Raw genomic sequence first — 14578 nt, 5'->3', positions numbered from 1 at the left:
GCAACGCAGACCATCTAGTACTTCAGATCTTCTGCAAATCTCGCATTCTCCCTCGTAACAGTCAAACCCACTCTCTTAAGAAACCCAAATTAAGATTGCAACACATATATTTCACTGGTTAAAGAGGACCTCCAACAAACAATATAAGGATCACACAAACTTCAGAACACTCCGCAGGAGATAATCCACTTGCTCGCCTCAAACTAACATCTCTTTATACCCTTATACTGTCATAAACATTACGAAGTCGCTTAGTCTTCTTGAGTCTGAACTCATATCACAACGTGAAATCTACTTTTCTTCCCAACTAGGCAACATGATAGGATCCATCAACACACCCACAACTCAGGGCTATACATCAAATCACGATGGAAATCAAGCAACAGATAGTTCTTGCTACCCCAAGCTGACCCTTCTCGTCTTATTCAATTCATACAAACATATCTCGCAATCACATCACACTAATCACATAACTATCCAGTCACCACTTCCCTTAATAGGGACACTATCGAATATATAAATCCAGAAACACGTGCTCGTGTAATCAATAGCTCAAGGCTCAAGCTACAGGAAAGGCCCGGCCTCAAGTCCTCTAGATTGGCCCAACATCAACACACATAGATCACATCTCACCCCCCGATCAAGAAATCACAAGTCGTCGACGCTACGAACGTGTGGAAGGAATTCAAAGAGTTACATTTCAAGCTGAATCAAGGACACACGATAAGAATTCAAGAATATGAAATTTTTCCTAAAGGTTCTGCAACCTCCCGAGGATAAGTACAGACGTCTCCGTACCGATCTGTGAGACTCTACTAAACCTACTCATGACTCATGAGACCTATGTAACTTAGGCTCTGATACCAACATGTCATGACCCAAAATCTAAGCATGTCGTGATGGCGCCCATCGTGATACTAGGCCAGCCACTTATTTCCAAATTCTCCATTTTCAAGTAAAAACTTAAGGAAAATCATAATTTTTAACAGAAATTCAATAAGATAAAAGTAGAAATCAAAATCCAGCGGAAAGAAACACAATCCCGGCCTCGGGTGTCACTAAGTCATGAGCTAAAACTACTACATCTATTCGAAATAACATGACCCACACGGTCTGAGAATGACCAAATAAATATACTAAAGGAAGATAAGGAAAAGGGAAGGCGTAACTGCGGTCCCCTAGCAACTACCTCACAATCTCCACAGAAAGTCTCCAATTGGTGTGATCAACAACCGCTGACGTACCTCGAGATACCTGGATCTGCATACAGGGGTGCAGGGGGTAACGTGATTATACCAACTCAGTAAGCAATAATTCCAAACTATGGACTGATGATAGTGACGAACCAAACCTCAATAGGTTACAATAGTTAATTGTACGAAAAAGTAGACATGCTTACAGTTCATGTAGTTTCTCAACAGTAATTAAACACAGTATGAACGATACAGAGTATAAAGCTTAGGAACCTCTAAGTACCAATGCACAGATAGCATGATTAATGTTACGTATAATACTTCCACTCATAGTGCTCAACCAATCGGTACTGTATATGGCCCATTCGGCCCAGGGAAGATCCATCCTGGAATATATATACATCACAGACTATAAGTCACCTAATACCGAGGAAAACAGGCCAATCCAGTCTCATAGAAAAGATCCATCTCCATACCAATACTTCAAACAAGATCCATGTCCAGGGAAGATCCATCCCTCAATATCATTAACTGCGTTCACTAGGGTGTAAAGACTCTGGAGGGTCTTCTCTGAGCCCAAGCGCTATATCAATGCCAGCGAAGGCATGATCAATATCTTACTGCGGCGTACAACCCGATCCCATACCGTCAATCAATATCAGGCTCTCGGCCTTACTAAGTCAATACACTTCAGTCTCACACATATGGGCTAAGATGTCATGATACAAGCCCGAACAATGATATGATATGTCAAATAGCAATAATTGAGACTGAGGCATGATATAATATGCATGAATAGGACTGAGTATAGAATATACATAAAACTAATGACATGATAGCAAGAAACGACCTTTCGGGTCACAACAATATCGGCGTGAAGCCATAACATGATATTTAGCATGATTTGCAGCTTATCAACTTAATCACATAATTACAACACAATATCAACATAAAGAGTAACTAAGTGGTGCCATGAAATGATCTAGGCCAGATTTCTCATGGTGCACGCCCACACTCCCATCACTTGGCAATGCATCACCTCAATAGTAATTATAGAACACATAGTTCGGGGTTTCGAACCCTCAAAACCAAGTTTGGAAGTATTACTTACCTCAAGTCAAGCCAAACTCTAGTCTGCGACACATTTTCCTCTTGATTCGGCCTCCAAATGCCCCGAATCTAACCAAAATCAGAATCATAACATCAATATATGCTAAGGAAACAAAGCCTATGCAAAAATAATCAAATTACATCACAAATTCATTGGTCTAAACTAGACCCCCGGGCCCACGTCTCGAAATTCAATAAAAGTCATATCAATAGAATTCTTATCCTCTCACGAGTCCATACATACCAAGAACATCAAAATCAGACTCCAATTGGCCCCTCAAATCCCCAATTTACACTCTCCAATTTCAAGCCCTAGTTCCCCAATTTTAGGCTATAAATCCCACTAATTTCATGTTTAAACAAGTAAGAATCAACATAGGATCGAGTATTGAGTCCAAAAATCTTACCTCTAAGTGTTTCCCCTTGATTCCCTCTTCAATCCTTCTCAAAAAGCTCCGAAATCGCTCACAAATGGTGGAAGATAGACCAAAAATCGCGAACATGGCTATTTAAACATTCTGCCCAGGTAAATTTCCTTAATCGCGATCGCGGAAAGATCATCGCGATCGTGAAGAACAAACTTTGCTGACCCAGAAATTACCCTACGCCCTGTTCGTGATGAACAAACGTGCGGTCAAACTCTGGTCCACTTAACCTTACGCGAACGCGACTTAACCCACGTGTTCGCGATTCTATACCTGATAACCTCTCACGATCGCAATCCTTAATACTCGAACACGAAGAACAAACATTGACTGCCTCTACAAAATACTCTACGCGATCGCGATCCTACTCACGTGATCGCGAATAAGGAATCTCTGCAACAGAACTGAAGTGAAAACCCCCAACTCTCAAACCACAAACTTGGTCCGATAATCTCCCGAAACTCACCCGAGGCCCTCGGGACCTCAACCAAACATGCCAACACATCCCATAATATCATTCAAACTTGTTCCAACCTTCGTATCGCTCAAAAGAACATGAAAACATCAAATCATCATCGGATTCAAGCCTAAGAATCCCAAAAACTTTCGAATTCGATCAAAAGGTCTATCAAACCTCGTCCGAATGACCTGAAATTTTGCACACACATTACAAATGATGCAACGAACCTACTCCAACTTCCGGAATTCCATTATGACCCTGATATCAAAATTTCACCTATCAACCGGAAAACGCCAAAATTCCAATTTCGCCAATTCAAGCCTAAATCTACTCCGGACCTCCAAAACACATTACGATCACGCTCCTAAATCCCAAATCACCTCACAAAGCTATCCAAATCATAAAAACCAAATTTCGAGATCGTTTACTCACAAGTCAACTCCCGGTTGACTTTTTCCATCTAAAAGGCCAACTTAAGAGACTAAGTATCTCATACCTCTCCAAAACCTCTCCGAACCCGAACCAACCAACCCAATGCCACATAATACAGTTGAACAAGACATAAAGAAGCAAAAATAGGGGAAACAAGGCTGAAATTCATAAAACGACCGGCCGGGTCGTTACACATGCGCTCAGCAAGAGCAACTCTTTGAGGTGTATAAGGTGGGGTGGATAGGTGTTCGATATCGTGAAACGAGAGATAAGGGTCAAGACTTTTATACTCTCCTCCACCATCAGTATAAAGCGATAGAATTTTGGTATTGAAATGTTTTTCTATCAAAGGATGGAATTTTTGAAAAATTTCTCTGACTTCAGATTTATTTTTAAATGTGTAAATCCAAGTGTATCTTGTGTATTGATCAACAAAAATACAGTAATATAATTTTTTATCAAGAGATAACACAGGAGAGGGTCCCAATAAATCACTGAAAATAATTTGAAGAGGTTTAGAGCTTTCTAGAGTTAATGTGTGAAACGGATGCAGATGGGCTTTATTAGACAGGCAAGAATTACAATAAAGAAACTTGTCTCGCTCAACAAATGGGAGCGAGAATTTATTCAAGACATATGCAAGAACTCTAGAATGCGGGTGACCCAATCTTTGGTGCCAAGTGGTCAGGGAAGTTAAAGTGGTAGATATGTGAGTTTGTAGATATGAAGTGGGCCACTCATACAGTCCATTTTTGGTCCGGCATCATGCCAACGGTGTCCGCGTTTTCAGATCCTTCACAAGAAAAGAAAAATGAAAGAATTCAACAGATGTTAGATTGTCCTGACAAAATTTAGAAACAGAAATAAGATTACGTTTGATAGCTGGAGCACATAGAGTGTGAGTTAGCTTAAAAATATTATTTGATGCATTTAACTAAGTAGAACCACTATGTGAGATGGGAATTTTGTTACCATCACTCATGGAGACATCCCCGTTGTTGTATTATAGTTGTAGGTTATGAGGTTCGGTTGTGACATGGTGTGTGGCACCAGAGTCCACTATCCACGGGTCAGCAGTAGTGTTGAAGCCTGTGATATAATTGGCTTTGGCCTCAAAATGATTATGTGACTTGGATCGACATACATTTGCAGTATGGCCAATCTTGTTGCATAATTGGCAACGAATAACACCCATTGGGTTATTGTTTTGGGGTTGCCACTGGATGGATGTATTGGACGCCATGGTTGAGAGTTGTTTTTGTAGGATTGGCGGCGATTATTGCGATTGTTGGCATTGTTGTTCTGTTTGTTGTGAGTAGCAACTGCCGCTGTGATAGGACTAAGAATTTTCTTAGCTTTCTCATGTCGGATAAAGAGCTCGTGATCGAGCAATTTTTCATATAATTCCTCATAGGTAACGGTGGTGTCACGTGCTTGTATGGCAGCCGATATCTCACGAAATTTAAGGCCAAGTTCACTAAGAATCTTGACGATAAGTTCAGAGTTAGTGACCGAAGCACCTGCAGTGGCAAGTTCATCAGAGAGGGACCGAATGGGCTGAAGCTACTAAGTAATAGGAATGTTGTCTTTTGTGATTCGTGCAAGTTGGTCACGAAGGCTGAAGATCCGAGTCTGGGATTTGTTTGCATAAGCAGTGTGCAAGGAGTCCTAAACATGTTTGGATGTGTTGGCAGCAGCAACTATGAAAGCAATGGTAGGGTCAACAGATGTCATAAGAGCGTTCTGGAAGAGTTGATCCTGGCGGAACCAAAGCGTATACGCAGGATTAGGAGTTGTATTGGTGCCAAAAGTAGTGGTCGGTGTGGGAATCAGGGTAGACCCATCAAGGTGACCATAGAGGTCATGGACGTGCATAAGCATGGAGAACTGAGCTTTCTAAGTGGCAAAATTGTGACTGCCACTAAGTTTGATAGGTAGTTGGGAAGTAGGGTTGAATTGGATGATGGTTGTGGTGTCGGTAGTGTTGTCGGCATTGACAATTCTGGTAATGTTTCCATCTTTTTTCATTGGAGGGTTTGGTGTGGAAAAGAAAAAAAAAATATTGGATCGTGCTCCTTAGAGTTGTATAGGCTCAGGGTACCATATAAACACTCAAGAATATGATGGAAAATTGTATTTGTATTGAATGCCAACCTCAGTTTAAATACAAGTCTTCCTAAGAGTACTCCTTGAATTAGGAGACTTGTTCAAATCAAAACACTATCTAGAGCTAACTAACTGAATGATAAGTATGAACTAAAAGCATAACTCTAAATTTATATCTAATCTAATGAGCACGAAAGCTAAGAACTAATTCAAAGGATAAACAACTAGTTACCACTGTTGTTCAATAATTGAAGCCCATATATGCCCAGAGCATTGATAAGACTGACAAAGAGCACGTAAGTGGCATGAAATTGGTTTTGGCTTCTATTGATTTCCAAACTTTTTTAACTTGCTTGCCTACTTTTTAGAGAAATCAAATCAAAATTAGTCCGGTATGCCAAAAATTCATGAATTCTTTTCACATAATTTGATCAAAGAATAGTTAGGAGGCTTGTCCTGTTAATAGTGTCATCTAATCATCTGATTACATAAATGCAACTACTGCACTATCTTGTCGTGAACTTTAGACTAATGAACTAAATAGAATCATGCCGGCTATGTTGTATAGAAACTCTGATTGTGAAGTGAGGCTTCCTCAATTACAACAAAATCTTGAAGAAATTTTGTACTTTTGTCTGATTTACCAGTCAAATTATTAGTAGGGTAAGTGACGCACGTGTGCTAGACATGGCAGAGGACCACCTTTCATCTTCATGTATATATCTAGTTTACAGCCATCGCTTATTGTTTTTTTCCTCGACATATTTATATTCAAATCTTCCAAAAATTGACGATAACAATCAAGTTTTTGAATAATACTTCCACTAGCATCCCATCAAAAAGAAAATAAGAAAATAGGACCCATCAATCTAGAAGAGGGAAGACAATGACACTTGACCAAACAATTAATCCGTCCCTTCAATGTTCTATCTTATCAAAATAATGTTAAATTTGTTTGTCTACTTGGTTTGCTACCTTAACATATAGATATATTTTTGATTGAGATAATAATAAAGGAAGAGAGATGTGGGTTTCATAAATGGTAGAGAAGCATGTTGAGCTGCTGGGAAAAGGGTGAAATAATAAAGAACAACTTTATAGGGCAAGTTAATTTTGTTTGGTTTGAATTAGTGGTTTTTGCTCAAAGGGCATGATGTTGATAGGCAGCTTGCTCTTCATCTTCACTGTTGGGAAATAGACAATCTCATCCTTCTCTGCCACCCATCTGTTCATTAAACAATAGAAAGTGATTGTTCATTAGCCTTCACCAATTCTTGTCATTATTATTCTTGAATTATTTCAAACACCACTATCTTTGGTCCTTAGCTACTTGGTTAGAGAAAAACAAAACGAATCACCTCTTCAATTATTCCCCACTATTTTTTTTCATAATACAACAACTATATCTCAATCCCGAGCTAGGTTTCAGAGAGACCGAGTTTACCTGTAGGTGGTGACGAGATGGTGGAGGAAAATGGAGATTTCAAGCCTTGAAAGTTCTAAACCAGGACAAAGCCTCTGTCCTCCACCAAATGGTGTAAATGTGCTGCTAGTCACAGCAATTCCAACCTTCTGCCAAGCCAAACGTTAGTTAGAATTCTAATCACTATTGACCTAAGTTAGATTGATCACACATCTCTGGGAAGTTAACAATCATAACTCGATGGCTCTTAATTGATGAAACAACTAGCTATTAACCCGTGCAATGCATGAGGTTTCACATGATTAATTAGTACATACCTTTTGATAAAATTAGGTAACTTTTCTTTTACCAACAAATCTAAAAAACTAAATGATTGGCATTTAAAGCTTTGACCAGTTTAGGGAAATAAGGAAGTGATAATAGAATCTTGAGCCTCTAATATAAACGGATAAGACCTATGTTGCTCGGACTCTAAATAAATATTGTGTACCAGTGTTGGGTCCTCAAAAAATGTACTTTTGGAAGATCTAACACGCACCTTACGTCATTTTGAAAAGTCCAAGTAACATTGGTTAATACTAGTTAATAAGACTGTTGAAAATAACAATTGTAAAAAGAAAAGCTGACCTCCCATCTGCAGGGATCAAAATTGTATGGATTTTCATAATTCTCTTCATCCATGTGAACTGAAGTGAAGGATGCCAAAGCACACCACCCTTTTGGTATCAAATGCCCTGCAACAATAACCCCAATTAAACACAATCTCCTCGTAAATTATGACGAAAAATGTAATAGTTGTACAATAGCGAGGAGGTATAAAGTATAAACACAGAGATGGGAAAATGCTAGAAGTCATAAAGAACACAAAACAGACCTTTGATTTTGACATCCTTGAGAGCTTTTCTCCAAACTGCATTAATGATATTTGCCAATCTCAACGTTTCACTGATAACCTGCCATTCCATAACAAGTGATCTTAATCTTTTCTTCCTTGTGAACTTCAATAATTTGATGGAATTTTCAGCCTTTTTAACAAAAACCAGCATTAAAGACTTTTTTATATATATATATATTCTTTTAAACAATTTTTTAGGGTAGAGGTGATAGATTTAATAGGAACGGAAAGGAAGAAGTGGAAGTACTTTTAATAGGAACTTGAACCTACATGTAACTACTCCAACATTAAATTTATAGCATAAAGATGGAGATTACTAACATTCTGAGTGAAGGGCAATGACATATAATCTGTCCAACTATAATCTTCAGAGGAACTAATCTTCTGCCGCTTCAATTCCATATTCTCCTCCTGTCACAACAAATCGGTGAAAATAAGAACTCATAGTGTACCTGTACAAGATACATATGCATTATACATGACTAATTGTTGCTCAAAAATATTTTTTAAATTAATTAGTCAAATACAAACTGTTTTTTACCAAAAGTATTTTTTGAAAAGAATATTTTTTAAAATAAGTTGATTTTAGAAGTACGGCCAGACAAGCTATAAGAAGGATATCTCACTAACTGTTGTACTCTCAGATCACTTTTAATTTATCTATTTTTCTTAGAATAATCCTTAAATAATTGCAATTCTTTTGTTAAATGGAAAACTTAGTCTTCTCCAGAATTGAGTTAATAAATATCCTTCACAGTTCTTCAAGAATTTCACTCTATCAGTAGAATATTGAAATATTAACCTGCGCAAAAAAGAAGGGAAAAAGAGTCTGTGGCACAAGTTCAATAAAAAAAGCACGGGGGTAGTAAATGGAGTTGGTCCACAACTGACAGCCGTTAAATCAAAATCGCACGGCTGCAACATCCTCTTCCATACTTTTTTTTTTCCTTTTAAACCAAAGTTTTCTGTGTCTCAAATTTTGAAAATGACTTTACAGAAAAGGTCAAAAAGAAAAATTAAATAAAAGCAGAAAACGTTTCACGATCATGTGACTGTGACATTTCCCCACTACCCACACGTGGGGCAAGCAACATTGCTCCCAACCGTTGATATTTAAGCCCAAACAAGCCTATCCGTCCATTTATTATATTCCAAAAGTGTCAGTTTTACTAAAATCTACACCTTTCATTTTTTTTTATGACAATCTTTATCATCTATACAAAAAATTAAGACTATTTATTTTTAGGATTTGTTTATAATTTCATTCACCTGGCCTTTAATTACATACTCTCGTTGAAATGATCTACTACTCCCTCCGTCCCAAATTATATGAGATAGTTTGACTAGGCACGGAGTTTAAAAGAAAAGATGAGATTTTTTAAACTTATGGTCTTAAAGGGTAAAAGCTTTGTAGGACCATGTCATTTATATGGTTATAAAAGCTTCCCATAAGGTTAAAATGGGTAATGAAAAGTTTAAAGTTGAATTATTTCAAATATAGAAATGTGTCATTCTTTTTGGAACGGGCTAATAAGGAAAGTGTGTCATCTAAATTGAAACAAGGGAGTACTATTTTGGTTCTTTCATCGTTAAATAGTGTAGACGCAACACATGCATATAAACTAAAGAGATTTGTTATGTATACGCTAAGGGGTCGTTTGGTATGAGGTATAAGAAGGTATAGGGGTAATATAAAAAATTAAAACCACCTTAATAACTTATAGTACCTTATAGAGGGTGGGGTAATTAGCACCGGTATAACTTATACCTTCTTCTTATAAATTATACAATTGTCATTCTTAATACAACATACCAAACAGTGAATAAACAACAATCCCAGCATAACTAATCACAGCATAACTTATCCCAATATAACTTATACCGGCATAAGCCCTATTCCAACCAAACGACCCCTAATAGTATAAGTAATTAATTTTACTAAATAAGGCTTATTATAGATAACTATTTGATGTTGTATGCTGTTGCATATGGGGATGAAAATTTTACACTGTCAGGTAAATTCAAAATCAAAATTTGATAAAAGAGGATAGCGACATGCATCATACCACTAAGCGAGCTAGAGCGACGGGGTTGTCACTTAGGAATTTGACAGCTAAGGTCATGGCCGTTGGTACCGTCTCTTCACCGGGGATCATCATCTCTATCAAATTCCCACTGATGAAATCAGACGGTGGCAGAGGTTGCTTTGCCCCATCAGCATATCCTAAAAGCACATCAATTGCATCATTTGGTAACGCCTTCTCTTCCCTTGTTTCCATTCTTAATTTTCTGTCCTCTACCATCTTCCCTACCATTCTTGATAACCTTTCTTTGGCCTGCACAAACCCTAAAAACAATGTCACAACTCACACTTGCAAAGAATTTATATATATGTACTCTATTCGTTGTCGGTGCATATAACTTAAACTCTAAATTAAAGAAGTTACTTTGTAACCAAGGAAAGATTACCTTTAAAGATTTGTAGAGTGTGGTTCCGGGAAGTTTAATGGGCAAACAAATCAAGCCTTTGGTGAATTCTTCAAATTCTTTCTTGAGTAAGTTCAATTCTTCCCCAGGGCCTACGCTTAGTATCAGCTTGACCAGTACCTCAAATGCAATCTTCAATAGCCAACAATATATAGCAACTACTATTAGGAAAATAGACCTAATATGTAGGTGTTGGAGAATAAATATATTTCTAGTGCTGACGTACAACATTATCTATCTGGAGTATACTATATTATCACGTACTCCATCAAAGCATAGCAAACTATAATACTCCCTCCCTTCCAGTTTATGTGAACCTATTTCTTTTTTGGTTCATTCCAAAAAGAATGACCCTTTCTGAATTTGAAAAAAATTTAGCTTAAACTTACAAGTCTACCCTTAATGAGAAACTTTTATAATCACACAAATACAATGGGCCCCTTTTTGACTTGTTTAGGACTACAAATTCCAAAAATCTTCATTTTTTCTTAAACTCCGTGTCCAGTCAAACGGGTTCACATAAATTGAAAACGGAGGGAGTAGGAGATTGATAAAAAAATATGGTAGAAATATTATTAAATTTTCGAATGACAACAGCTCTTATGAATAATTATCAACTTTCACAATTCTAAATGTCAAAATAGAACACTTAATTTAGGAAAGACGGAGTAGTTTAGGTTGTACTAGTAGTCCCAATTTAGTTGTCATATTTCATTGTTGCTTAATTAATTGAATAGAAAATTGCGTATAAAACTAGAGCCGGTGAATTTAGAAGAGTGACTTCTTATTAATTATGCATACAAATTGTAACTAAATTTCCTTTATATATATAAACAATTCAAGTTAAAAGCAATAAATTCAATTGAACACACAAAACTCAAACTAAATACTGGTTATATAAGGTGCCCAAATGTCGTGACGTTGATCGTAGTGGGCTCGAATTGATAATACAAGTGGTAGTGTAGTACGAGCAGATATAATATAAATGCATGCATGTGCAGCAAGATTTGAGAGTGAGAGAGAGAGACCTTTTTGGCTTCATCTTGGACGTAGACACAGTGTTGTTTTTCCAGCCATGTCGACAAGAAATGGCGAACGGAGGCTTCGATATCTCGTGTAATACGAGCCTTGAGTTGTGCTGATTTCAAGAAGCTCCCAATCAGTCCATGCACTCTCCTATGTACTGGCCCATTCATTTGCAATATTGAATTCTTCCCAAACAATTCTGTTATTGATTTAGGATAACATGGTACAAATACATCCCCGTTGTTCTGTAGAACCACTTTGTTCACCTCTGCATCCGTTGATACTATTATTCCTTTCCCTAGTATGTGTGTTTTGAACACCTTCCCATACCTTTAAGTAAATCAAAAGAATGAAAATAAGAGGAATTAGCTAGCCTTTGGACAAAGATTTGGCTAAAACTAGAAAAAATAAGTTTTTGAAGATAAGTTGAGAAATCGTTTTGGGAAAATAACATGGTAAAATAATAGCAAAAAAAAAATGTATACCTTTTTTGTGTGTATATACACATTCTGTATGTTATATAGAAAAATTATACAGATTTTATATACTTTTTCGGCTATTGAGTATAAATAGTTTCTAGCGCGGGCTAAAATAATACTACCCTAATTATTTTTTAAAGTTGAAATTGTGTTTGGATGTAAATTTTAGTGGAAAGAATTTGAAGTTTTGTGAGTAAAAATCTTCAGAAATTATTCTAGAGCGATATTTGGAATTTGAAAAATATGTCAAAAAATAGTTAAATTCTATAAATAAACAAATATATAAAAATAAAATTTGAAATAAATCTCTGAAAGCTTAGTACTACAGCATGCTTCATATAAAAATGTGCGAAGTAGGGAAAAAAGGGGTCAGTGAAATTTAATGAGGAAGCCTGATTAGGCTCTGCAATTTAGTCCCTAGCTAGCTAGCTAGAGTGGAAGTGAGGTACAGTGACTGCAAAAGAGAGAGAGAGATGGCAGCTACTAATTGATTGCCAAATCTTTTTTCATGAATTTGGCTTGGCATATGACATATCGTACCATTGGTTAAACGGGCGGTACGAATAATGATGCTGCTGCAATAAAATCGATATCTTTCCTCCTGCAAAAGGCAAACGATCCTACTTGCCTAACCTAGTTCTCGCATGTACAACTCTAGTTCTTTTCTCAGGGAAAATGTAAGGCACAATTGTCTTAATTATACAAAAAATTTACACAATCAATAGTATATTTTAATTTATTATACTAACGGGTAATCTAATTTATATTTAAGATTTCTAATTTTAGTTGTTGTGAATTATGTTACCTGGTACTAGGCAAATAAAAAATTAAACAAATTATGAAGTTTGAGCTTCTAATGAAATTTATAACACATGCTCTATCTCTATACAACATGACATGAGGGCAAGCCATAGCGGCTAATTATAACTGAGGGCCGACAAAAGTTGGAAGTGTATTTATTGTAAGCAAAGTGTCGGCAAACAGTAAATATTGTGAAAGAGAATAAAAATGATACTACATGAAAGTGATATCATCCTATGAAAATATTACTAGCATTTAAATGGAGTAGTATTTTCTCTTTAAAATATTATTATCTCTTCAGTCAACAACTGGTACTTAGGAGTATTACTTTTCCAATTTCTCCTCTCTTTTTTTAAAAACAAAAAACAAAAATTAGAAGAATGAAAGAGACAGCTAATTGTACTACTACTATAGTATTTTAATAAAAATGCCGTGCAGCTGAAATGAATCAACTGATTGAGGCCCACGTGCATGACCTCGCCATGACTCTTTATTAAAAATACTCCTTCATTAAAACAATATTACTAAAAACATTTTAAAAATGACTGATCTTACAAACCAACATAAAGCTTTAAGAATTTAAAACTATCACCAAATCTTAGGTAAGATTCGTTGTTAAGCAAAGGTTGAAATAATCCATTTCAAAGACATGAAAGAGCAAGAATTACCCTTCTCTACTTCAAAGAAAATATAATTAAATTCAGAAAGCACAATAAAAATTGAAGAAAAATTTATCAATGTCTATTCATTGAATTTTTTTTAAAAAAAGAGGGAATATATGTATATGCTTACAGAGACTTGCGTTTCTCCATGAAACTGACAGGACGAGAAGTGTAACCAGAAGCTATGAATTCCAGAGTTTCTCCTAAAAGAGGCCAACCAGAATTCCCTCTTGGAACTCCTCTAATTGTATCTTTCTTTTCCTTTTGCCCTTTTCTCATCTTATAAATAAACAACCCAACTGCTACCACTGTTGTTATCCCAATCCAAACCAAACTCCCCCCTGACTCCCCTTTCATTTTCAGAGGAAAAAAGAAAGAGACAATCTTTGTGTGTTTAAGTTAAAAAAACTTTGGCTAAAGGGGTGACTCTTTCTGCAGAGAGGTCTTCAGATTAGTTATATAAAGCTTTGGTGTGTGTGTATATATATATATATATATTCCAAAAGAGAAGAAGAGAGAGACAGAGAAAATGAGGTGGGGTGGGTCGAAGAGATAGGAGTATGTATATATATATATATATAAAGAGATGATGAAGCTGATGTGTTTGTATTCAAGCAATTACCATAATTGAAAATGGAAGCCTATTGTATAAGGTGTAGCAGTATTCATTTTGTCTTCAACCCCCTCTACAATCTACTCTTTCAATAAATATACCCACATTCTTTTAGGATAAGAAAATAAATTTTATCTTTATTCCTAGTTCTAATTCCCTTTTTATTCTTTTTCTATAACAGTGTTGTTCCAGCGTATTTTAGGTATCTATTTCACCGAATAACCATTTTCTCCCTCTAATTTAATTTTGGTTGATATATATTTTTTGCCTTTTCTAATCTAATCTAGTTAATATCTACTTTGTTGATTCAAACTGATATTACTTTATTAAATTTAAATGCCTTAACTTCTTTTCCTTTTCAAGTTTTTAAGATTTTACTAGTATTTATAAACGGGCGTTGCACGTTAATAATGACACATGATGATTTACACATTTATTTATATAAAGGAACAATAAAATTTAATGA

General features: G+C 36.2%; 1 protein-coding gene across 1 annotated transcript; it reads right to left on the bottom strand.

Moving 5' to 3' along the window:
* Positions 1-6513: 6513 nt before the first annotated feature.
* Positions 6514-14200, bottom strand: LOC107795325 (3-epi-6-deoxocathasterone 23-monooxygenase CYP90C1-like). The gene is made up of 9 exons (XM_016617940.2): positions 13630-14200; positions 11560-11887; positions 10514-10663; positions 10111-10380; positions 8366-8455; positions 8024-8102; positions 7777-7883; positions 7171-7298; positions 6514-6951 (listed from the first exon to the last, which is right to left on the bottom strand). Exons 1-9 carry the CDS (start codon positions 13854-13856, stop codon positions 6834-6836), a joined length of 1497 nt encoding a protein of 498 aa, XP_016473426.1. The 5' UTR covers positions 13857-14200; the 3' UTR covers positions 6514-6833.
* Between the last annotated feature and the right edge of the window lie 378 nt (positions 14201-14578).

This window comes from Nicotiana tabacum, chromosome 3 (genome assembly GCF_000715075.1).
Source record: "Nicotiana tabacum cultivar K326 chromosome 3, ASM71507v2, whole genome shotgun sequence".
Classification (NCBI taxonomy): domain Eukaryota; kingdom Viridiplantae; phylum Streptophyta; class Magnoliopsida; order Solanales; family Solanaceae; genus Nicotiana; species Nicotiana tabacum.
The sequence above is the reverse complement of the archived record's forward strand: the minus strand, read 5'-3'. Positions and strand labels throughout refer to the sequence as shown.

Bases quoted from the DNA above. Each gene is read 5' to 3' on its own strand.
- LOC107795325 (XM_016617940.2), bottom strand. From the start codon at position 13,856: ATGAAAGGGGAGTCAGGGGGGAGTTTGGTTTGGATTGGGATAACAACA. The intron at 11,888-13,629 runs GTAAGCATATAC...ATTTACTTAAAG, and splicing joins ATGGAGAAACGCAAGTCTCT to GTATGGGAAGGTGTTCAAAA. The intron at 8,103-8,365 runs GTTAGTAATCTC...ATGGAATGGCAG, and splicing joins CATTGCCCTTCACTCAGAAT to GTTATCAGTGAAACGTTGAG.